The sequence below is a fragment of the Bubalus bubalis genome, chromosome 5 (genome assembly GCF_019923935.1).
Source record: "Bubalus bubalis isolate 160015118507 breed Murrah chromosome 5, NDDB_SH_1, whole genome shotgun sequence".
Taxonomy (NCBI): Eukaryota; Metazoa; Chordata; class Mammalia; order Artiodactyla; family Bovidae; genus Bubalus; species Bubalus bubalis.
Window position 1 is genome coordinate 62,414,382 of NC_059161.1, and position 25,756 is coordinate 62,440,137.

General features: G+C 37.2%; 1 protein-coding gene across 9 annotated transcripts in view; it reads right to left on the reverse strand.

The window, feature by feature from the left end:
* The window catches only part of KCTD3 (potassium channel tetramerization domain containing 3), a 69,707-nt gene that overhangs the window by 40,063 nt on the left and 3,888 nt on the right, over nt 1-25,756 (reverse strand). For 6 of the 9 annotated variants that reach the window (XM_044943201.2, XM_044943200.2, XM_044943198.2 and 3 more), the window contains exons 2-8: nt 22,582-22,635; nt 22,300-22,345; nt 20,078-20,151; nt 14,304-14,362; nt 13,952-14,032; nt 12,845-12,985; nt 12,311-12,401 (exon numbers count right to left, since the gene is read on the reverse strand). In XM_044943201.2, the coding sequence (XP_044799136.2) occupies nt 12,311-12,401; nt 12,845-12,985; nt 13,952-14,032; nt 14,304-14,362; nt 20,078-20,151; nt 22,300-22,345; nt 22,582-22,635 (546 nt within the window). Of the gene's footprint in view, nt 1-12,310; nt 12,402-12,844; nt 12,986-13,951; nt 14,103-14,303; nt 14,363-20,077; nt 20,152-22,299; nt 22,346-22,581; nt 22,636-23,675; nt 24,137-25,756 lie in introns of those variants that run through there. The other 3 variants (XM_025286095.3, XM_025286094.3, XM_044943203.2) reach the window with 2 other exon arrangements.

The following is a 25,756-nucleotide window of genomic DNA, read 5'->3' on the forward strand; positions in this document are numbered from 1 at the left end:
AAAATTAACTACAAAGAAGCAATATTTGCTTTACATTTTTCCATACACATAAATATACAATTTTAAATGTGTAAAAACACAGAATAAGCTCTGATATTCCAACAACCCACCTCTTTATTCCTGCATAATTAAACAACACTCTGAAATCGCGACAGCTATGCAAAGACTATGGTTAACTTTCAAATTAAGATCATGAAAGATATAGTGGAGGGTATATGCTCTCAAATTTTTGAAACTTGCTGTAAATATACTTTAACTATATTGTATGAGAATTGATAAATATGTCAAAAGAACATAAGAGTCTAAAATGACAATACGAGCACGTTATTATTGTCTAACATGTTATTAGACACTAAGTCGTGTCCGAATCTTTTGCGACCACATGGCCTATAGCCTGCTAGCCTCCTCTGTCCATGAGATTTCCCAGGCAGGAATTCTGGAATGAATTGCCATTTCCTTCTCCAGGGTATCTTCCTGATCCAGGGATCGTACCCATGTCTCCTGCACTGGCAGGCAGATTCTTTATCACTGAGCCAGCAGGAAAGTCCAATAAAAACATATGTACAGATAATTACCTTAAATGTAAATGGACTAAATGCTTCAACCAAATGGCATAGACTCCCAGAATGGATTAAAAAAAAAAAAAGACCTATATATATGTGTGCTGTTTATAAGAGTTCCACTTCGTATCCAGTGACACAAACAGACTGAAAGTGAAATGGAAAAGGGTTTTCAATGAAAATGGCAATCAAAAGAAAGCTGCAGAGTAGTACTCATATCAGACAAAATAGACTAAAATAAAGACTGTTACAAGAGATAAAGAAGGACACTACATAATGAACAAAGGATCAAACCAAGAAGATACAAGTGTAAATATATATGCACCCAATATAGGAGCAACTCAATAAATAAAGCAAATGTTAACAGCCATGAAAGGAGAAATTAACAGTAACACAGTAATAGGAAAACTTTACCACCCCAACTGTATCAATGGACAGGTCATCAGACAGAAAATTAGTAAGGAAACACAGGTCTTACATGACACATTAGATCATTAGACTAGATGTTCTTTAAAAGATATTTATAGAACACTCCATCCAAAAGCAGCAGAATACACATTTTTCTCAAGTGCACATAGAAGATTTTCCAGGACAGATCACAAGCAGGCCATAAAGAAAGCTTTGGTAAATTTAAGGAAATTTAAATCCTATCAAGCATCATTTTGACCAATGCTATGAGATTAGAAATTAATTACAAACAAAAAGCTGTTAAAAAAAAATAGAGGCTAAATGAATCACTGAAGAAATCAAAGAGGAAATCAAAACGTACCTAGAAACGAATGATAACAAAAACACAACAATCTGAAACCTACAGGACACAGAAAAGCACTTTTAAGAGAGAAGCTTCCAGCAATACAATCTTACCTCAGAAAACAAGAAAATCTCAAATACACACCATAACCTTACACCTAAACAACTAAAGAAGAAAACAAAACCCAAAATTACTGGAAGAAAAGAAATCATAAATATCAGCAGAAATGAATGAAACAGAGACAAAACAATAGAAAGGATCAATGAAACTAAAAGCTGATTCTTTGAGAAGATAAAATTGATAAACCTTTAGCCAGACTCAAGCAAAAAAGAGAGCTCAAATGGATAAAATGAGAAATGAAAATGTTACAAGGGACAGCACAGAAATACAAAGGATAATGGACTACCAGAAGCAACTATATGCCAATAAAACTAGTAGAAATGTTTAAGTTCTTAGAAAGGCACCACCTTCCAAGGCTAAACCAGAAAGAAATGAAAAATATGAACAGACCAATCACAAACACTGAAACTGAAATTTAAAAACTTCCAACAAACAAAAGTCCAGGACCAGATGGCTTCACAGGTAAATTCTATCAAACATTTAGAGAAAAGTTATTACGTTATTACCAATCTGTCTAAAATCATTCCCAAAAACTGCAGAGAAAGGAATACTCACAAACACATTCTATGGGGCCACCATCACCCTAATACTAAAACCAGACAAAAGTAACACACAAAAAGAAAATTACAAAGCAGTATCACGAATGATGAAACCAGGCTTCAACAGTCTGTGAACCGTGAACTTCCAGATGTTCAAGCTGGATTTAGAAAAGGCAGAGGAACCAGATATCAAATTGCCAACATCTGCTGGATCATCAAAAAAGCAAGCGAGTTCCAGAAAAACACCTACTTCTGCTTTATTGACTATGCCAAAGCCTTTGACTGTGTGGATCACAAAAAATTGTGGAAAATTCTTAAACAGATGGGAATACCAGACCACCTTAACTGCCTCCTGAGAAATCTGTATGAGAAATTGTCAAGATGGAACAATTAGAACCAGACATGAAACAACAGACTGGTTCCAAATTAGGAAAGGAGCATGTCAAGGCTGTATATTGTCACCCTGCTTATTTAACTTATATGCAGAGTACATCATGAAAAACTCTGGGCTGGATGAAGCACAAGCTGGAATCAAGATTGCCAGGGGAAATAACAATATGTCAGATACACAGATGATACCACCCTTATGGCAGAAAGTGAAGAACTAAAGAGCTCCTTGATGAAAGTGAAAGAGGAGAGTGAAAAAGTTCTCTTAAAACTCAACATTGAAAAAACTAAGATCATGTCATCCAGTCCCATCACTTCATGGCAAATAGATGGGGAAACAATGGAAATAGTGATACACTTCATTTTTTGGGGTTCCAGAATCACTGCAGATGATGACTGCAGCCATGAAATTAAAAGACACTTGTTCCTTGGAAGGAAAGTTATGACCAACCTAGACAGCATATTAAAAAGCAGAGACATCACTTTGCAACAAAGGTCCATCTGGTCAAAGCTATGGTTTTTTGAGTGGTCATGTATGGATGTGAGAGTTGGACTATAAAGAAAGCTGAGCACCAAAGAATTGATGCTTTTGAACTGTGGTGTTGGAGAAGACTCTTGAGAGTCCCTTGGCCTGCAAGGAGATCCAACCAGGCAATCCTTAAAGGAAATCAGTCCTAAATATTCATTGGAAGGACTGATGTTGAAGCTGAAACTCCAATACTTTGGCCACCTGATATGAACTGACTCCTTGGAAAAGACCCTGATGCTGGGAAAGATTGAAGGTGAGAGGAGAAGGGGACGACAGAGGATGAGATTGGTTGGATGGCATCACTGACTAGATGGAAATGAGTTTGAGCAAGCTCCAGGAGTTGGTGATGGTCAGGGAGAAAAGACAGTCTCTTTAATAAATGGTGCTGGGAAAACTAGACAGTTACCTACAACAGAATGAAATTAGAACATTTTCTAGTATCACAAACAAACTCAAAATGGATCGGGCTTCCTTGGTGGCTTACTGGTAAAGAATCCGCCTGCCAATGCAGGAGACACAGATTTGATCCTTGATCCGGGAAGACCCCACATGGCGCAGAACAACTTGGTCTATGTGTCCCAACTGTTGAGCCTGTGCGCTAGAGCCCGGGAGCTATAACTACTACTGAGTCCACATGCTACAGCTACTGAAGCCCACATGCCCTGTAGACTACTCTCTGCAACAAAGAGATGCCACCACAGTGAGAAGCCTGTGCACTGAAGCTAGAGAGTAGGCCCCACTTGCAGCAACTAGAGAAAAGTCTGTACAGCAACGAAGACCCATCACGGTCATAAATAAATACATAAAATTATAAAAAATAAACTCAAAATGGATTAAAAACCTAAATGTAAGACCAGATCCTATGAAAGTCTTAGATGAAAACATAGGCAGTATACTGTGATATGCATTGCAGCAAGATCTTTTTTGAATCACCTCCTACAGCAATTAAAAAGCAATACATGGGACCTGTCTGTGTGTGTTAGTCGCTCAGTCATGTCCTACTCTTTGGGACCCCAAGGACTGCAGCCTGCCAGGCTTCTCTATCCATGAAATTCTCCAGGAAAGAATACTGGGGTGGTTTGACATTTCCTTCTCCAGGAGATCTTCCCGACCCAGGTATAGAACCAGAGTTGCAGCATTTCAGGCAGATTTTACACCATCTGAGCCACAGGGAAGCCAAATTAAACTTAAAAGCTTTTGCACAGCAATGGAAACCATCCACAAAACAAAAAACCCCACAGAATGAGAGAATATATGCAAACAAAGACATTGATAAGGGATTAATCTCCACATATACAAACAACTCATGTAGCTCAATATTAAAAAAAAAGCAATCAAAAAATGGGTGGGTGGTCTAAACAAACATTTCTCCAAAGAGACACACAGATGACCAAGAGACCCGTGAAAAGAGGCTCAACATCATTAATTACTAGAGAAATGCAAAAACTACAATGAGTTATCACCTCACACTAGTCAGAATAGCCATCATCAAAAAATCTACAAACAATAAATGCTGGAGAAGATGTGGAAAAAAGGGAACTCTCCTACATTTGTTGGTGGGAATATAAATTGGTATATTGCACAGAGAACAGTATGGAGATTCCTTAAAAACCTAAATGTCGTACTACCATAGGATTCACCAATTCCACGTCTAGGCATGTATCTGAAGAAAACCATACTTTGAAAAGATATATCCACCTCAATGTTCATTTGCAGCAGATGTGGTACATATATAGAATGGAATATTACTTGGGCATTAAAAAAAATGAAATAAGGCCAGTAGCAGCAACACAGATGTACCTAGAGATAATCATACTAACTGAAGTAAAACAAAGACAAATATCATATATCACATATATAGAATTTTTAAAAAAAGATACAAACAAACTCATTACAAAACAGAAACAGACTCACAGACTTTGAAAACAAACTTATGGTTACCAAAGGGGAAATGCAGGGTGCAGAGATAAATTAGGAGTTTAACATATACACACTGCTACATATAAAATAGATAATTAACAAGGATCTACTGTAAAGCACAGGGAAATCTACTCAGTATTCTGCAAAGACCTACATGTGAAAAGAATCTAAAAAAGAATGGATATATGTATATTTATGACTGAATCACTTTGCCATACACCTAAATCTAACACAACATTGTAAATCAACTGTATACTCCAGTTTAAAACTCATAAAAGTCCTTCCTCGATGGCTTCCCAGGTGGCTCAGATGGTAGAGTGTCTGCCTGCAATGTGGGAGACCTCGGTGATCCCTGGGATGGGAAGATCCCTTGGAGAAGGGAATGGCTACCCACTCCAGGATTCTTGCCTGGAAAATTCCATGGACTGAGGAGTCCGGTAGGCTACAGTCCGTGGGGTCGCAAACAGTTGGACACGACTGAGCAACTTCACTTTCACTTTCTTCCCTGTCTCGATAGGAGCCTTATAGCAACTAAAATCCACACTGGAAGAGTAATATTTGCCTCCAAGTTCACGTCTGTCCTTTCTATCTGAACTATGAAACTCCTCACCAAGTGTGCTAGGCAGAATAATGGCTCCCCAAACATGTCCTCATCTAAATTCCTGAAAATGGTAAAAGTGTTATCTTACATGGCAAAGGGGCTTTGCAGATGTGATTAAGTTAAAGAGATGGAGGGACTATCCAGGTGCCTAGAATGTAATACTGAGGTCCTCATAAGCAGAGGTAGACGAGTGGGGGACAAGGAAGAGATCTGAAGATGCTGCACTGCTGGTTTTGAAATGTAAAAAAGGAAACGTGATTAAAGGCCTCAGATGGCCTTTAGAAGTTGGGAAGGACAAAGAAACTTGCTGGAGCCTCCAGAAGGAACACAGACCTGCCAATATCTTGACTTTAGCTCAGCAAGATCCAATTTGGAGTTTTCTGAACTCCAGAACCAAGTGATGAAAAATTGTATTGTTTTTTCATACTAAATGTATGGTAATTTGTTATAGCAGCAGGAAGAAACTAATACACCAAGGCACCTACATTATTTTCATTTTATACTCCTCCTCAGCCAAAACTTTGTTTTGTTCAGTTGTTCAGTTAATTTGTTAGTTGCTTCCACACCACTCCACTCCCTTAGGAGGAGAAACCACAAAGTGAGGAGGGGTAGCTCTCAGACTGAGCCCAGCCCACTGCCCGTCCCACGGAATCAAAGAATTACTAATGTTGTCAAAACTAACACTACTCACTTATACCAGAGACCAGGAACACGGTGTTTATTCTGATGCATTCTCAGGAATCTACTATGTGCCCGAGACATGAGAAGCACTGGGATGGAGAGAGTTGAGAATTCTGTCATTTCTTTCCCCAGGATGATCTAGGGAATTTCTCCAACTTGGTTTCCTCATTAGTAAAATAGGGATGATGAGATTCATGCCACAGGTTGTTGTGATAATTAAATGAGAACATGTATACAAGAGACTTCAGGGTTATATGCCTGGCATAAAATAACAGCTGAATAAGTTCCTAACTGGAAAGTCCAATTCATTTCTCAATATTCAGAAGCTATTTTTATGGAACTGGATGTTTTCCCAATATTTAATAATCAGGAGCCTCTAGAGTTGAGTCATCTTATTTTGAAGAGCTCTCCCTTCTTCCCACATTTCCCCATTCCTTTTCCAACTCCCAAATACATAATTTCTGCTCAGTGCTGAAATGTTTTGCCAAACCAGACTCAGTCAGATTTCCCTTTGCCTATTTTTCTTCAAGAGATGGACTCCAGACAGAAAAAGGGTTCTAGAGGTTGTTAAGGAGACTCTGCAACTAAAAACACAAATGTGGTTTGGGGAGGGTACCACAGGAAGGCAGAAATACAAGCACACAATGATTCTTTCCTAAAGGTCCAGGTGGAGGAGCTACGTGTGTTAGGCAACATGTGTTGCCTAAGTTCTTTTTTTTTTTTAACACTATATATCAGCACAAAATCCCTCATTGCTTGTTTTCTACTGGACTTTTCTCAATATAACTTTCACTGTTTCCTTTCCAACACCTCACTACCAGGCTAATCAGAAAGGAAGCTGATTCTACCTCTCAAAGGTTAAATTATGAAGCCAAACACATACACAAGTTTTTCTCTTTAACACATAAGAATATTTCATCTTATTTCTCTTCTATCTAACACAACACACAAAAATCCTCCAATCTCCTATTTCAAATTCTCACCAGCTAATGAAAGGAATGATTAAGAAGATCCACACACAAATAGGCCTATGGAACAGGTTTAAGAGCCCAGAAATAAGTCCAAGCATATATAGTCAACTAATGTTTGATAAGGTAGCCAAGAATACTAAATGAAGAAAAGGGAGCTTCTTCAATAAATGGTACCTGGAAAATTGGATATTTAAACAGAAAAGAATTAAATTTGACCCTTACTGGCTTCCCTAGCGGCTCAGATAGTATAGAATCTGCAATGTAAGTGATGCAGGTTCAATCCCCAGGTCAGAAGTTCCCCTGGAGAAGGGAATGGTAAACCACTCCAGTATTCTTGCCTGGGAAATCCTATGGACAGAGAAGCCTGGCAGGCTACAGTTCATGGGGTCGCAAAAAGTCAGACACAACTAAGTGACTAACACTTTCACTTTCACTTTATACTACTCACTAAAATAAACTCAAAATTGATTGAAGACCTAAAACCATGAGGCTCCTAGAAGAAAACATAGGGAAAAAGCTCCTTGACATGAGTCATGATAATGACTGTTTTCAAAATCACACATAAAGCACATAAAATCAGAAATAAACAAATGGGACTACATCACAGTAAAAAGCATCTGCACAGAAAAAGAAACTATCAAAGTGAAAAAAGCAACCAATGGAATAGGAAAAAATATTTGCAAACCATATATCTGATAAGGTGTCAATATGCAAATATATAAAGAACTCAAACAACTCAACAGCAAAAAAACAAATAATCCAACTAAAAAATGGGCCAAAGACTTGAATAGACATTTTCCCAAAGAAGATATAGAAACAGCCAATGTACAAGAAAAGATCCTCTGCATCAATTGTCAATAGGGAAATGCAAATTACAACCACAGTAAGGTATCACTTCATACCTGTTGCAATGGCCATCATGAAAAGACAAGAGATGGATACATGTATGCATGGCTGAATCTCTTTGCTGTCCACGCGAAACTATCACAACATTGTCAATTAGCTGTATTTCAAAACAAAATAAAAATTCTGAAAAAATGACAATAAATGCTGGTGTGGAAGTGGAGAAAAGGGAAACTTTGTCACTGTTGGAGGGACTGTAAATTGGTATAGCCACTATGGAAAACAATATGGTGTTTGCTCAAAAAAATTAAGTACAAACCTACCCTATGATAATGCAATTTCAATTCTGGGAATATATTCAAAGAAAACAGAAACACTAGCTTGAAAAGTTCTGCACTCCCATGCTCACAGCAGCATCAATAGCCAAGTGTCCAACAATAGGGGGGAAAAAGTTTGAAATTAGATGCAAGTATACCCTTATGGCAGAAAGTGAAGAGGAACTAAAAAGCCTCTTGATTAAAGTGAAAGAGGAGAGTGAAAAAGTTGGCTTAAAGCTCAACATTCAGAAAACTAAGATCATGGCATCTGGTCCCATCACTTTATGGCAAATAGATGGGAAAACAGTGGAAACAGTGTCAGACTTTATTTTTGGGGGCTCCAAAATCACTGCAGATAGTGACTGCAGCCAGGAAATTAAAAGACGCTTATTCCTTGGAAGAAAAGTTATGACCGACCTAGATAGCACATTGAAAAGCAGAGACATTACTTTGCCAACAAAGGTCCATCTAGTCAAGGCTATGGTTTTTCCAGTGGTCATGTATGGATGTGAGAGTTGGACTGTGAAGACAGCTGAGTGCCGAAGAATTGATGCTTTTGAACTGTGGTGTTGGAGAAGACTCTTGAGAGTCCCTTGGACTGCAAGGAGATCCAACCAGTCCATTCTAAAGGAGATCAGCCCTGGGATTTCTTTGGAGAGAATGATGCTGAAGCTGAAACTCCAGTACTTTGGCCACCTCATGCGAAGAGTTGACTCATTGGAAAAGACTCTGATGCTGGGAGGGATTGGGGGCAGGAGGAAAAGGGGACGACAGAGGATGAGATGCCTGGATGGCATCACCAACTCGATGGACGTGAGTTTGAGTAAACTCCGGGAGTTGGTGATGGACAGGGAGGCCTGGCGTGCTGCGATTCATGGGGTCGCAAAGAGTCGGACACGACTGAGCGACTGAACTGAACTGAACTGATATAAAAATAAATATAAAGCAAGATGAAGGTTTTCAAATTCAATGAGAAAGGATGGTTTATGTAATAAGCAGAACATAATTAGCCACTAGTGTGGAAGAAAATAGATTCCCAAATCTATTATCTTATACAAAAAGTAAATTTTACATGCATTAAAACTCTAAAGTGGAGGGCTTCCCTGGTGGCTTGGTGGTAAAGAACCCCCTGGCCCAAGCAGGAGAAATAGATTTGATCCCTGATTTGGGAAGATCTCACACAGAATGGAGCAATTAAGCCCCTGTGCCACAACTAGTAAGCCCATGGGCTGCAGCCACGGAAGCCTGCTCAGCCTGGAGCCTGGGTTCTGAAGCAAGAGAAGCCACTGGCATGGAGAAGTCAGTGCGCCACAAGCAGGGAGCAGCCCGCACTCACCACAGTTAGAGAAAAGCAAGCACAGGAATGAAGACCCAGCACAGCCCAGATAAATAAACAAACACAGTTATATTTTTAAAAATCTAAAGAAGAATATAAATTCCAAAAGGGTAATAATCTACAAATACTCTTTCAATAATTCAAGTAACGTGGTAAACTGAGCAAGAAAAAAAATATAAAAGTGAAGCATGACAATGCAGACAAAATGCCCAAAGAACTATGGACAGAGGTTTGTAATGCTGTATAGGAGGCAAGGACCAAAGCCATCCCTAAGAGAAAGAAAAGCAAGAAGGCAAAGCGGTTGTCTGAGGAGGCTTACAAATACTAAGGAAAGAAAAGAAGGGAAAGGCAAGGGAGAAGCATAAAGATATACCCAACTGAATGCAGAGTTACAGAGAATAGCAAGAAGAGATAAGGCCTTCTTGACTGAACAATGAAAAGAAATAGAGGAAAACAATAGAAGGGGAAAGACTAGAGATCTCTTCAAGAAAACTGGAGGTATCCAGAGAACATTTCATACAAGGATGGGCGTGATAAAGGACAGAAACAGTAAGGACCTAAGAGAAGCAGAAGAAATTAAGAAGAGGTGGCAATACATAGAACTACACAGAACAGTCTTAATGACTTGGACAATCACAATGGTGTGGTAACTCACCCAGCGGCAGACATCCTGGAACATGAAGTCAAGTGGCTCTTAGGAAGAATTACCACAAAGCACCAAGTGCAGGCGACAGAATTCCAGCTGAGCTATTTAAAATCCTAAGAGACGATGCTGTTAAAGTGCTGCACTCAATGCCAGCGTATTTGGAAAACTCCGCATGACCACAGGACTAGCAAAGGTCAGTTTTCATTCCAGTCCCATAGAAGGGAAATGTCAAAGAATGTTGAAAACTACCATACAATTGCACTCACTCCATATGCTAGCATTTTGAGCTCATTATGCTCAAAATCCTTCAAGCTAGTCTTCAGCAGTACAAGAATTGAGAAATTTCAGATGTACAAGCTGGATTTAGAGAAGGCAGAGGAACCAGAAATCAAATTGCCAATATTTGTTGGATCAGAGAGAAAACTAGCAAACTCCAGAAAAATACCTACTGCTTCACTGACTACTTGGAAGCCTCTAACTGTGTGGATCAAAAAAAACTGTGGAAAATTCTTAAAGAGTTGGGAATATTAGACAACCTTACCTTTCCCCTGAGAAACCTGTGTATGGGTCCAGAAGCAACAGAACTGGACATGGAACAACGGACTGGTTCCAAACTGGGAAAGGAGTGCATCAAGGCCATATAATGTCATACTGTGTATTTAACTTCTATGCAGAGCACATTGTGTGAAATACCAGACTGGAATCAAGATTGCCAGGAGAAATACCAACAACCTCTGCAGATATGCAGATGATCCCACTTCAGTGGCAGAAAGTGAAGAGTAACTAAGGAGCATCTTGATGAAGGTGAAAGAGGACAGTGAAAAAGCTTAAAACTCAACATTCAAAAAACTAACATCATGGCATCTGGTCCCATCACTTCATGGCAAATAGAAGGGGGAAAAGTGAAAATATGGGCAGATTCTCTTCGTCCGGGTTCCGAAATGACTGAGAACTGTGACTGCAGCCATGAGATTAAAAGATGTTTGCTCCTTGGAAGGAAAGCGATGACAAACCTAGACAGCATATTAAAAAGCAGAGACATCACTCTGCCGACAAAGGTCCATTTAATCCAAGGTATGGTTTTTCCAGTAGTCATGTACGGATGTGAGAGTTGGACCGTAAAGAAAGCTGAGCACCAAAGAATTGATGCTTTTGAACCATAGTGTTGGAGAAGACTATTGAGAGTCCCTTGGTCTGCAAGGAGATCAAACCAGTCAATCCTAAAGGAAATCAGTCCTAAATATTCATTGGAAGGATTGATGCTGAAGCTCCAATACTTTGGTCACCTGATGTGAAGAACTGACTCATTGGAAAAGACCCTGATGCTGGGAAAGACTGAAGGAAGGAGAAGGGGATGACAGAATATGAGACGGTTGGATGTTATCACCAACTCATGAGTTTGAGCAATCTCCGGGAGCTGGTAATGGACAGGGAAGCCTGGCATGCTGCAGTCCATGGGGTTGCAAAGAGTAGTACACGACTTGGTGACTGAACACCACCACCGTTCCCCTGTCATCAACAATTCTCACTTCATACAGTAATTCTGAACTAAGAATCCTACCTTTCATCCAAATAAAAAAGAGAAATCCCTAGTATATACTTTTCCTTGTTCCCGCTGGTTTCTGAGAATGCAAGAAGTAGATAAAACAAAACTACCTTGCACATTAGATACTAAACTACATCACTTCTGTTCACAATGGTCCTGCTTAACTACCTCACTCCCAAGTGTACAGTACTCATGACCAATGTAGAATCTTATTCTTCTCTAAGAGTACAATATTTAATCATTACAGACAAGCCTGCCTCATTTAACACAACAGTTAAATGACTTGGAAGCTGGATACACTAAGCAAGAAGGTGTAACTTTAATATATCTCATTTATTTCACAGTTTATACTGTATGGGCAATATTTAAATATACTGAGGCTATCAGTATTTATGAAATTAGTTGTAAAAATAAAAGTAACCTGAATTTAATCAGGAGGCAAAATCAGAAGGAAAAAAAATCTGATGACTAAAATTAAGCTCTTAAATCTATAAGCATAAAATTGCAGCTATTAAAAAATACTCCCCAAAGTAAAAAGCAAACCATTATTAATTATATAATACCTGTAACACACAGCAAAATGGGCATACGCAGCTACGATCCAGTTGTGATGGCCAGCTACTATTAGCACCTTTCGTGGATCCACAGGAAACCCTGTTGACATTAGAAAAAGAAATGTTTTTTGTGTTCTAAAAAAGGGGTTTGCAAACTATGGCCAAGAGGCCAATTTCAGTCCTCTGTCTGTTTTGAGAAAGAAAGCTTTGTTGGAACACAGCCAAGCACATCTGTCCACACATCAAAGCTGCTTGTGCGCTACAAAGAGAAAGGAGCAGTTCCAACAGAGACCTTCAGGCTCATGAAACCCACTATGTCCACCATCTGGCCCAGAAAAAGTTTGTCAACCTCTATTCTAAAGGTTTACAGCAAACAGAAAATCACAAGCTTTTTAAATAAAAATATTAGGTGAGACTTTTCAAGATATAAACGGGAGATCGAAAGAGATACAGCAAAAGCTACAACTTTAAAAATAATTACTCAATATCTAGAGCTAAAAATGTACCTACTTTGCCTTTTTTATTTATGTAAGCTATGCTTACCTAGCCTAACAGTTTCTTCTCCAGTTCCAGAAAGAATAGGCTGAGTACCATTTCCTCGAGCTTCACCTTCTGTAAAATTTAGTCCATTTCTAGAATCAGCTGAGGATCTAGTAGTGTTGTTTATTTTACGACTAGGAATACCTATGAAAGCAAAGAAGATAAATTGTTTTAAGTTCACCTACCAAAATTTGAAAATTTCATATGTTCTTATGCCTAAAAAACAAAAAAACTAAACATTATAGCTGAAATTTATCTTATAGTGATTTACCGCAAATAAGTACCATAACAAATAAGATGAAATTTTTAAAAAAGATTTCTGATATTTTCCATGTTATATAGTTAATAAGTAAGACTGAGATTTATCATATGTATAATACCAAATCAATCACCACTAATTCATTCGTTCTGTCACTAACTCTTTACATTTACGGAACAGTTACTATGAGATAGGTACTATTCTATTAAGTTTACATTTTAACTTTAAACTTTATTTACTAATTTAAATTTTATTCAGCTTTAGAGCTGAATTGCCCTATACTTCTAAGCATCCCTTATTTGGCAGAGGAGCCTTTTTGAAATCATTTTGAAATGAACTCTTGTTCAAAACCCTGCTACAACACAGGCACAGATCGAACTGTACTAACTGAAGAGGGGCAGAAATGGCATGCACCTCACCCTCCTCTCCCCTATACACTGACAAATCTCTGCAAAGCTCCTAGGGTTCCACAAAGGAGATGGACAACCAGTTCTCAAACACAGGAATCAGCAAATCTGACCAAAGCCAAGTCCAGTCCGATGGCTGTTTACGTAAGTAAAGTTGTATTAGACACCGTCACACCCACCCATTTCTGCAGTGTTTACAGTGGAGTTCAGTTAACTGCCACAGAGATCTTCTAGCTCACAAGCCTAACTGGCCCTCTACAGAAAAAGTTTGGCAAACTCCTACCCTACCTTATAGTCTGACCTAACTTCTGTTAAATTAAAGTTCTCATCTTTTCTAGTAGATTTACAAATGAGATAATCAAGAAACAGATTTTCCTGTTCACACATTTGTACTTAACGTAATGATAAAAAGACTTGAACAACTCAATGAAAAAGCAGAAGTACCTGGTGGAGGCAAGTAACCATGGAAAAGGACACTGCCGCAAGATGAACGCTCCAGCTCTTCACATAAGAGAAGCCTTCTTACTAAAAACATTTCAAAGCAAACTTGTCAAGAGTACATGCAAACAGAAAAATAGTACTCCACTTATTTTCTCTAGTTAAAGAGGATAAGGAAAGAAAAGGGAAAATGTTTAAGTTAAATCAGCTGACAATATCTTTTTTCTATGAAAATCCACAAAAAGCAAGCACTGACTAGTCCATCAAAAATTAGGACCTGATATAAAACACACTTCATTTGGGCAAGTTGAGTGCTCAAAGGGTCGAATCATAAATAAAAAATAGTAAAGATACATACCTAGTGGAGTGATTCCATAAAATTCAGCTTCATGTCGGAGAACATTAATACTCACTCCCCTACAAAGAAACAAATTAATGATGTAAATCATTAACAATGGCAGCCTGGATGATCATCTGAAGCAGAAAAAGTATTAGGCTCTTAACATGAACAAAATCATGGGTTTTAAAACTTACTTGTCCCTAAGATCCTTAATCATTTGAAGAAGTATAAACAAAACTGCACACCACCATGAACTTTTTCTTATGAAAAAACCACTCATATATAGATGAACTGGATGACTAAATTAGAGATGAGGGCTTTACAGGGTTAATACAAGTAATTATAAGTATCTAAGAGGCGAACAAGAGCAGAAATCATTTATATGGTATTAATTGCTTCTGACTGTAATTTCTATACATATTCTAACCTCCCCAATTAATCTACAAGCTCCCTGCAAGCATGATCCACCTCTGATCCATGTCTGTATACATCACGCAGTGCCTACCACAGTGCTTGTATGTAACAATCAGCATGACTCCTCTCATCAAAAACCAAAACCAAAAACAAAACATAAAGTAGGGGGGAAAAAAGATCAGCCTTAAGAATGGCTATGTTATCCAGATAGAGATGTTACAATTAAGTAATAAGAAAATAAGAAGTAAAAAAAAAAAAAAGGAAACTTAAGAGTTTAAAAGCATTCATTTTAGGTTTCAGTTACAATTGTCCTTATTTTAAAAACACTGCCTGGGCAGAAAGAAGAGGGGGCATCACTAAGGATTCCATGAAAATTAAAATGATAATAAAGGAATACTGTGAACAACTCTGTGCCTGCAAATTTGAGAACCCAAATGAAATGGACAATTCCTTGAAATACATGATCTACTAAAACTCACACCAAAAAGAAACTACCTCAGTCTATACGTATTAAAAAAAAAAAAAACAGATCAATAATAACCTCCAAAACAGAAAGCACTAGGCCCAGGATTCACTGGTGAATGCTACCAAATACTTAAGGAAGAAATTATACCAATTATCCACAATCTCAGAGAAAGAAGCAGAGAGAAACCTAATTTATTTTATAGGGCAAGGCCCACATTACTTTAACACCAAAACCAGAAAAATGCATTACAAGAAAATTATAGACCAATATCACTCATGAACATAGACACAATAATTCTCAACAAAATATCAGCAAACCAAATCCAACAATGTCTAAAAAGAAATATATACCACAACCAAGCAGGATTTATCTCAGGTAAGAAAGCTGTTTAAATATTCTGAAGTCAATTAATGTAATCTTTCACATCAACAGACTCACATGACCACATCAACAGGTGCAAAGAAAACATCTGACAAAATCCAACACCTATTCATAATAAAAACTCTCAGTAAACCAAGAACTGAGGGGAAGTTTTTCAACTTGATGAGACTTTAAAAAAATATCCTATATCAAGCATCATATTTAATGTGAGAACTTTGAACATCTGGTTACAAGACAAAGATTCCGTCACCACTCTTTTCAATTTCATACCAAAATCCTCATTAACACAATAAAACAAGAAAAGAAAAGGCATACAGATTGGGAAGAAAGATATAAAACTGATGATCACAGATGATATGACTGTCAAAATAGAAAATCCAAAGGAATGAACCCAAAACTCTTGGAGTTAATAAGCAAGTAAACCAAGGTTGTACCATATAATGTTAATGTACCAAAGTCTATTGCTTTTCAATATACCAACAGTGAACAAGAGAAACTTGAAGTTAGAAACAACACTATTTACACTAATACTCCCCTAAAAAGTAGTCAAGTACAAATCTAACTAAATACACACACAGACACACAATATATATATATACAAAAAATACAAGAAAGAAAACTACAAAACGCTGATGGCTGAAAATCAAAGAATGAGAAAAATGGAGAGATATTTCTAGTTCATGGACAGGAAGATGCAGTACTGTTAAGACATCAGTTCTTCCCTACTTGATTTGATTCAATGAATTCCAATCAAAATGTAGCAAATTATTTTACCAATATCAACAAGTTGATTCTAAAGTTTACATGAAAAGGCCCAAGAGCCAAAACAGCCAATATAATACTGAAGAAGAACAAAGTTGGAGCACTGCCATTTCACAACACCAAAACTGTAAACTTAGAAAAACCAAGATAGTGTGGTACTGGTAAGAAACAAATCATGGAGTAGAACAGAAAGCCCAGAAATAAATCCCATACATACAGTCAACCGATCTATAACAAAGAAGCAAATAGTGCTGAAACAACCAGACATCAGCATGCCAAAAAAAAAAGATAACATTTAGGAGAAAACCTAAATGACACTGGGTGTGGTCATACTTGTTTAGATACAACCCAAAGACACAATCCATGAGAGGAATAAGAACAAGCTAGATTTCATTAAAATTAAAACATTCTGCTCTACAGAAGACAATGTCAAGAAAATGAAAAGGCACCAAATGAGACAAAATATTTGCAAATGACAGATTTGATAAGGGAGTGTCATCCCACGTATACAGAGAACTCTTAAAATTCAACAATAAAGAAACTAATCCAATCAAAACATGGGCCAAAGACCTCATCCAAAGCCATACAAGCAGCAAACATATGAAATAAGATGCTCCACATCATATGTCATTAAGCAAATGTTAATTAAGACAACAAGTCACTACCACACATCAATTACTATGGCCAAAACCCAAAATGCTGTCAAGGATGTGAAGCGATAGCAACCCTAATTCACTGCCGGTGGAAAAGGAAAATGACAGTCACTGTCAAAAACAGTCTGCAGGTTTCTTATAAAACTTACCATACGATCCAGCAACTGTACTCCTTGACATTTACCCTAAGGAGCTGAAAACTTAATGTCCATGCAAAAACCTCCACATGGATATTTATAGAGGCTTTATTTATAACAGATAAGACTTGGAAGCAACTAAAATGTTCTCTTCAGTAAGTGAATGGAAAAACAAATTGGCATCCAGGTAATGAAATAGTATTAGCACTAAAAAGAAGTAACATGAAAGACATTTAATTGCATATTACTAAGTGAATGAAGCCAATCAGAAAAGGCTCCATATTATGTGAATCCAACTATGACATTGAGGAAAAAGTCAAATTATGCACATTTTTGAAAGATCAGTGGCTTGAGGAGACAGCAACAGGCAGAGAAGAAAAATTTTTAGGGCAGTGTAAGTTCTGTGTATGGTATTATAAAGAGTTCCACATGTCATTATATGTTTGTGCTAACTCCTAAAATGTACAACACCAAGAGTGAACTGAAGATAAACTACGAACTTTGGGTGCTTATGACGTCAATGCAAGTTCATCAACTGAAAAAAAGAAAAAATGTATCATTCAGGTAGGAGGTTGATAACAGGGGGCACATGGGAAACCTCTGTACCTTCCTCTCAATTTTGTTGTAAACATAAAACTGCTCTTAAAAAAAAAAAAATTTGATAGGCCTAACAGACACATGTGATGGAAATATTAAATTGCTTTTATTTGAGAAAGTGGTTGTTACTAGTTTAACATAAGAAAAGTTAAAACTTTCTTATTCTATTTCAAAACTACCTCTATTAACAGTACAATAGCTCAGGACACAAATAACAGTTTTGGAGAGGACAAATAAATAGGATAATAATACAGAGTGATAAAGGCAATGGAAGAATTTTATATAAAAAATGGAAGTAGAATATAGTGTTCTTTTATCAATTCCTTCCCACCTTCTTTTAGAAGATACTACTCATAGAATTTAAGTTTGCTAGACTTCCATTAACTGACGTAAAGAAGCAAGTTGTAAGAAAAGCAATGAATACAGATATTTAAACTACTGCTGTCTTTTATGGGTAATTTAGTTGTAAATGAGTCAGAAGGACACTGACTAAGAAGTAAACTTAGATTTTCATCAAATGCTAAAAATAATTTTACCCCAGAAGTAAACAGTTAATAATAAACTTCCCACCTACCACCCCAGGCCAAAAAATAGATAAACAAAAAGCCCCACCAAACTGTTTTATTCATTTAATAAATATCCATTAAGCAGTTTACTATACATAATTTTTGCTTTTTTTTAAACAATACTCTGAACACAGCAAGGAACAAACCAAACAAAAAAAATCTTTGCTTTCAAGAAGCTCATATTCTAGTGAATATGTCAAAAAAAATTATGTAATATTATACAGAAGTGGCTTAAACAAATATTTAGAATTCTAAAACCTGTATCTAAAAAAGTATTAATAGGTCCTAGTAAAAGTTCATTAGGCATATAAAAAATAAAACAACAATAAAATACAAATTAGATTGTAGCTTCCTACTAGGAATCCAGACTATGGCAGAGTTCAGAAATAGTTTAAATTGTGTCAAGTAAAACTGCATGGCTATGTGTCATACAAAAAAATGTATGGCCATATATCAAGCATAGTGCTTGATCCTGCAGGTATAGAGGAAACAATGCAAGCCCTTTTAGAATCTCATGTAAGAAAGACTTCTGGAGTGCGGCAGCACAGGAAGCTCTGAACATCTGTCTGAATTAGGTGACACAGCAGAGTCATCAGAAAGATCAAGCCAAGAGCAGAAAGGGTTGAAAGTGTTCAAGCAAGAGAAACTAAGCAGGGGCTAGATTAACAGGAGTTCAAAATCCTTCACCATTAATCCAGCAGCTGATTAAATAAGAGTTTTATGCAAAGTAATAACTAACTAGATTTTGAACTGTGGTGTTGGAGAAGCCTCTTGAGAGTCCTTTGGACTGCAAGGACATCAAACCAGTCGATCATAAAGGAAATCAGTCCTGAATATTCATTGGAAGGACTGATGCTGAAGCTCTAATACTTTGCCCACCTGATGCGAAAAAGAACTGACTCATTAGAAAAGACTCTGATGCTGGGAAAAATTGAAGGCAAGTAGAGAAGGGAATGACAGAGGATGAGACGGCTGGATGGCATCACTGACTCAATGGACATGAGTTTGAGCAAGCTCTGGGTGTTGGTGGATGAACAGGAAAGCCTGGCATGTTGCAGTTCATGGGGTTGCAAAGAGTTGAACATGACTGAGCAACTGAACTGACTGAATAACTAGATTAGATTTATATTTTCAGGATATAATTTTGGCTACAGTGTGAAAAATGAATTGAAGGGATAAGACTGAAGGCAGGGAAACTGGCTAGGAAGCTTTGAGAGTAATCCATTAAGAGATGATTGTGGCCTGTATCTATGAGAGAAATTCTGAGGGAACTTTAAACAAAAATAATCTTGAGGCAGGGAAAAAAACTTTCCTTCATAAACTAAGACCAAAACCATGCCTACCAACAAAAATTTACTTTAAAAAGATACATTTCTTGGGACTTGCCTAGTGGTCCAGTGAACAGACTCCCCACTTCCAGTGCAGGGAGCCAGGGTTCAATCCCTGCTGCTAAGACACTTCAGTCCTGTCCGACTCTGTGCGACCCCATAGACGGCAGCCCACCAGGCTCCCCCGTCCCTGGGATTCTCCAGGCAAGAACACTGGAGTGGGTTGCCATTTCCTTCTCCAATGCATGAAAGTGAAAAGTGAAAGTGAAGTCGATCAGTCGTGTCCGACTCTTAGAGACCCTATGGACTACAGTCTACTAGGCTCCTCCATCCATGGGATTTTCCAGGCAAGAGTACTGGAGTGGAGTGCCATTGCCTTCTCCATCAATCCCTGGTAGGGGAACTAAGATCCTGCAAGCTGTGAGGCACCGCCAAAAGTACATATGTAAAGAAATAAAAGCTTAAAAAAAAAAAGATACATTTCTTACCTTAAGTCTAGTTCTTTTGTCCGAAGAAAATTTAAAATGGGTGCAAATGCTGCTGGATCTCTATCAATAAATATCTGTAAATAAAAGAATTACAAATTATATTTTCAAATTATAAACTTTTAACTTTAACATCTGTAACACTAACTTAGAGAACACTTACTGCATTACGTAAAAACTCTATTTCCTTGATTATACTCTTAAATATTAATGCTTCTAAAATGGAAATGCAGTTATAACCACTACTGTATACTGTATACATGTACAGTAGAAACGGTGTCTTTTCTCTCCCTGAAAAGCTATCATTAGACTGATATTTTAATATGCAGGGGAAAAAATGGTATCAAATTAGTCCATTTTCTCATTTCTAATTTTTTTAAATTTCTATTTATTTATTTTTGGCAGCACTGGGTCTTCATTGCTATGCACAGGTTTTCTCTAGCTGAAATGAGCGGTGCCTACTCTCTGGCTGAGATGTGCAGGCTTCTCACTAGTATATGCTTCTCTAGAGCATGGGCTCCAGGGCACTCGGACTTCAGTAATTGCGGTGCATGGGTTTAGTCGCTCCGTGACATGTGGAATCTTCCCAGATCAGGGATCCAACCGTGTCTCCTGTATTGGTGGGTGGATTCTTAATCACTGGACCACCAGGGAAGCCCTTATTTCTATTCAACTAACATCTTTAGGCAAAGGGACGCTAAAAGGAAAATTTTTATCTGAAATATTCTAGAATTTAACACTTTGAAAATAATATGCATAAATAATACTTTTTATATCATCTGATCCGTAATTACTGGGGATAGTGATTATGATTTACATAATCTGTGACTTAAACAAATCACTAAAACAACTGTGTACTTTTATAATATATATGGGGCAATCAAGAAAAGTTAAAACTGAACAACATTTTCACACTGTTTTTCAGTTTTGACAGTTTTGCTTTTCTTGATTGTCCCCCCTTGATTGTATTATAAAAGTACACTTTCACATACCACTATCTGTTTTCTCAAGGACTGAGGGTGGGGTGAAAGAAAAAGTGACAAGAACAAATTTTTTTTTAAATAACAAATACAAGTACCACAGAATAAGGTCACAGAGTTGGACATGGCTGAAGCAACTGAGCACCCACCCACCACGAAATACTTATGGGGAAAATGTTTAGAAAATAGGAAATATATAATTGATAGCTCTTTACAGGAATGTATGCCAATACTATTTTGAACCAATTACAAAAGTTCTAACTATAAAACTGAATACCTTTTAAGATTTATATAAGTCAATCAGACAGCAGAATGAAGCAAAAAATATACCTCCTTATACTATGATCAGTATTATATACAGTGTTCTATACAGTGAATGAGGTTCTTCTGGCTTCATACATTCTTGCTTTTTATTAGAATCAACCTGAAGTTGAAGAAACACCATAGATTTGTGGGTCTTACTACTGATGTCATTTCTATAACCTCACATGGCCATATTTGCTCGTGCTACTTTATTTGATCTGCAAATCTCACCACAGCAAAGAAACGCCTGTGGTCATTTTGCTGCCTCCAAACTGAAAGTCTTATTTGCTTTTCACAATTACTTGACCTGCTACTGTGCATATTAAAACTGCCTTTTAAATACAGATATCCTTTTTCGTGTGCTGAAACTTAGTAATTCTTTACTTCCGTCACTCCACCACTGCTGCACAAGTTCATAAGGTTATTCTCCAGAACAAAAAATTGTAGAGCTTCACAAATTTGCAACATTTTACCACTCTAATATCAGAATGTTTTCGTGTTTACACCTATCTATTTACTGTAGCAATGGCAACCCACTCCAGTGTTCTTGCCTGGAGAATCCCAGGGATGGGGGAGCCTGGTGGGCTGCCGTCTATGGGGTCGCACAGAGTCGGACACGACGGAAGCGACTTAGCAGCAGCAGCAGCATTCACTGTTAGTTTCAATTATTGATTAAAAGAAATGTTTTCCTCTAGACAATGTAAGCTCAGATCCTACAATTTCTAATGATTATTTAAAATAGTATATGCAGTACTCTCTGTTTTGAGTTCTCATTTATAATTACAGAAATAATTCATGACAAGAAATAAAAACCTAAGAACATATATTTCATTTAGTAATTATTAAAAGAGTAGTTCCCCTATCTTCTAAGAGTATAAGGACCAAACATTAGAGCATTATTTGATCTAATTTAGAAATATACATCAACACTGTTATACTCACAGCACCAGTTTCATCTCGAAGTGTTGAAATTCTTCCACTCAGCAAACTAAAAATCATTAAGACAGGATTAGTTTTTAAAATCTGAGTAGGAATAAAATGCCCTAATTCTTTCAAAGCTCAAAGACCAGTAAAAATGAATCATTGTATCTCCAAAGTAAACAACAACTTAAATATTCAAAGAGTTAAGATTTTATCTAATAAAAATATTAAGGCAAGAGAATTTTTTATTGTTTTAATAAATAACTCTATTTTTTAAAAGTACTAAAGAATTATATGAAATACCTGGAAAAAAAAGAATCTGGAATCCACATAAGTGTTTGTCTTGAGGTACTAAATCTGCAATTAAAAAGTATCTGGTATTACAAGGGAGGACAAGATTTGAAATGTCAATGTTAGTTAACTTGCTTTAAACCGCTGGCTAATGACTTACAAGTTGTTGCACAGCTATAGCTGCATCAATTATATTCATTAACATCTAACATTGTAAAATTCTGCTTTCATTTCAGAGTTAAGATTATTCCAAGAACTCTCAACAAAATCAAATAATTAATTCGCTTACATATAAAACTTCCTAAAACACTACTTTCTAACATGCCCATCACACTAAGTCTAAACTTCTCAACATAACATATGAAATTATCTTCTGGTCACCATTTCACCTCTCCAACACAAACTACTGGCCTCTAATAAGATAGCACTTAACATCCCCAAACAATCCATGCTTACACCATTTTAGAACATTTCAGAATCTTCATCGCAGCTGTATCAACCTCATGTTCAATTATCCGAGTTCTACCCATCTTTCTTGATACCACGAAGGTTTTACCTTCTCCTTAATTGGCTTTTCCAAATAGTCTATCCTATACTAGCTTTTTGAGCTCATATTAATTCCACTGCACATAGTACATTTAACACTTTGGAGAAGGAAATGGCAACCCACTCCAGTACTCTTGCCTGGAGAATCCCAGGGACAGCAGAGCCTGGTGTGCTGCCATCTATGGGTCGCACAGAGTTAGACACAACTGAAGTGACCCAGCAGCAGCAGCAGCAGTTACAGTCTTGGGCTATTCACAACCATTGAATTCATTCATTCAAAAAATCACTCAGTAAACACTGTTTTGAGGTTAACTCCATTTGATCAAGCCTACTTATTACCACAAATGGTGGGGGGGGGGGGGGGCATGCTTTATCAAAGCCTACTGTAACAGACCGAGGCAGAACAATAAAGTGACATAAACTAGCACGGCAAAGGATCTGATACAGGGTTCAGCTGATGTCTGAATATTTTCATTTTAAGACTCATCACACTGCACTACGTATTCCTGACTCGTTGCCCCAACATCATGTGTCCTCTCACAGAAGAGAGCCTTACAGACCTTTATTTTTTCTCCACATTCATTTTCCAGCATCATGACTGTTTTAAAGCAGTTCCTATGCCCATTAGTCAGACTGAGAAAGCTGCCAGTTTTACCCAAGAAAACATGGCGAATTTTCCCAAGTGTATTTCTTAGCACGATCTTTAAGAAAAAATGAAAAGTAGATTACAACTAAGTAGAGGAAACTGACTTGGTCAAATAGAAGCAAACCCAGTAAACTGAAAGATCCAAGGATCCACTGCAAAAAATGAATCACTGTATTTTGGAAGCCAACAAATTCATTTCCAAATAAGGATGGTTTCTAACTTGTGACCTTTCATGTTCACTGCTTATTCAGCAAATTGTCTGCCAAATAACTCAAATTTTGTTACTTAGAAAATTACACCGGTCTGCCTAAGGTCATATTAGCAATTTAAATTAAAATCAGTAATTCAGATGGGTATGAAAGTGAAAGTGTTAGTCGCTCAGTCCTGTCTGACTCTGCGACCCCATGGACTGTAGCCCGCCAGGATCCTCTGTCCATGGGATTTTCCAGGCAAGAATACTAGAGTGGATTGCCATTTCCTTCTCCAGGGGATCTTCCCAACCCAGGGATTGAACCTGGGTTTCCTGCATTGCAGGCAGTCTTTACCATCTAAGCCACCAGGGAAGCCTCGTATTATCAATTTAAATTAAAATCAACAATTCAGCTGAGTTTAGCAATCTGGAATTTTTAGGCAAAAGGGATTGGACTCTCACCCCACCAATTTATTCCCCCCCCCAAACTTTAAAAGACAGGAGGGGAAAAAAACCCTCCTGTTTTCTAAAACTATTTCCAAATATGATTTCATGAAAACTACAACATTTAAATTACACACAAGCATAACTTTCTGAAATGCATATGAAAAGCCTTTTCTGTTTTTATTTCATACCCACAGTATGTCAAGAAAAAGGTCATGTGCAATCTGGTCCTTATCCACATTTATACTTTATGCTACTAACTCCCTACTAAATTTACTTGGAAGCAATCGAGTTAAAATTATTCTGTAAAGTTACTATTGATAGCTAATGCCACTAAACGCTTGTATTTCCCACTTAATGCTTCAAATTCGTTTAGAAGGCTGATACTATTTAATGTCATTAAATATTTTAGGAAACAAAGCTCTAAAAAGTAATTTGCCCAAGGTTGCTGCACTAGACTTCCACTGACTGGTCCCAGACTTCTCTCATGAGGCCTCAAATCATACTCAATCAAAGCAGAAGTAATCACAAATTGAGCCAAACTGTCTTTCTTTCACCTCATTAGGCTTTTTTTGGGTAAGTAATAATATTAATTCTAAATGAAACCTCATCTTCTTTCTGAACCATCCATGAAGTGTTAAATAAATCATAAAAATCAGTCATTTCTATAAATCCTTTGAATAGATCCATCTTCCTGTCCTCTCTTGGAGGGAGGGGGGAGATGCTCCCTACTCTGCTCAAAAGAAACGCTCCTTTTGAGTTTCACGCTATCACTGCACAGCTGACATCAATTCTATGCCACAGGTGGTTCTCCTGGGGGCAATTCCTCAACTTCAAAGACAATCACAAGAGGATTTTTTTTTTTCTTTTACAATGCCTTAAGTGACTATTAACCTGTGTTTTACTCAAGATAATTTCTAGATCCTTTCTACCTCTAAAATGCTGCAAGTGTCTATGATCCAAAGTAACTCAAAAATATCTGCAGGAAACTTGGAACTGGATGTTCTGTTTTCTATACACCATGTCATCACTTATTTTATAAATTTATCCTAGCAAATCTCAAGTTTGGGCTTTTTAAACTTTCTCATTCCTATGTAACAACTCTCGTCTGCCTTCTAAACTGTCCAATCTGATAATATATTTATCTTATTTTGTATTTTTTAAATCACGTTGAAAAATTTAAAACCTGATAAAATCAAATTTCATACGTAATGAAAAATAAAATGTTCAGCTCCAAGATAACTGTCTTATACAATTTAAAATTTTAAACTCAATTCTACAATCCTTAGCAAGAGTTCATTCATTTTTAAGCCATTTACTTTCAAACACAGTGAACAACACTTTTAGAATCAAATTAGAAT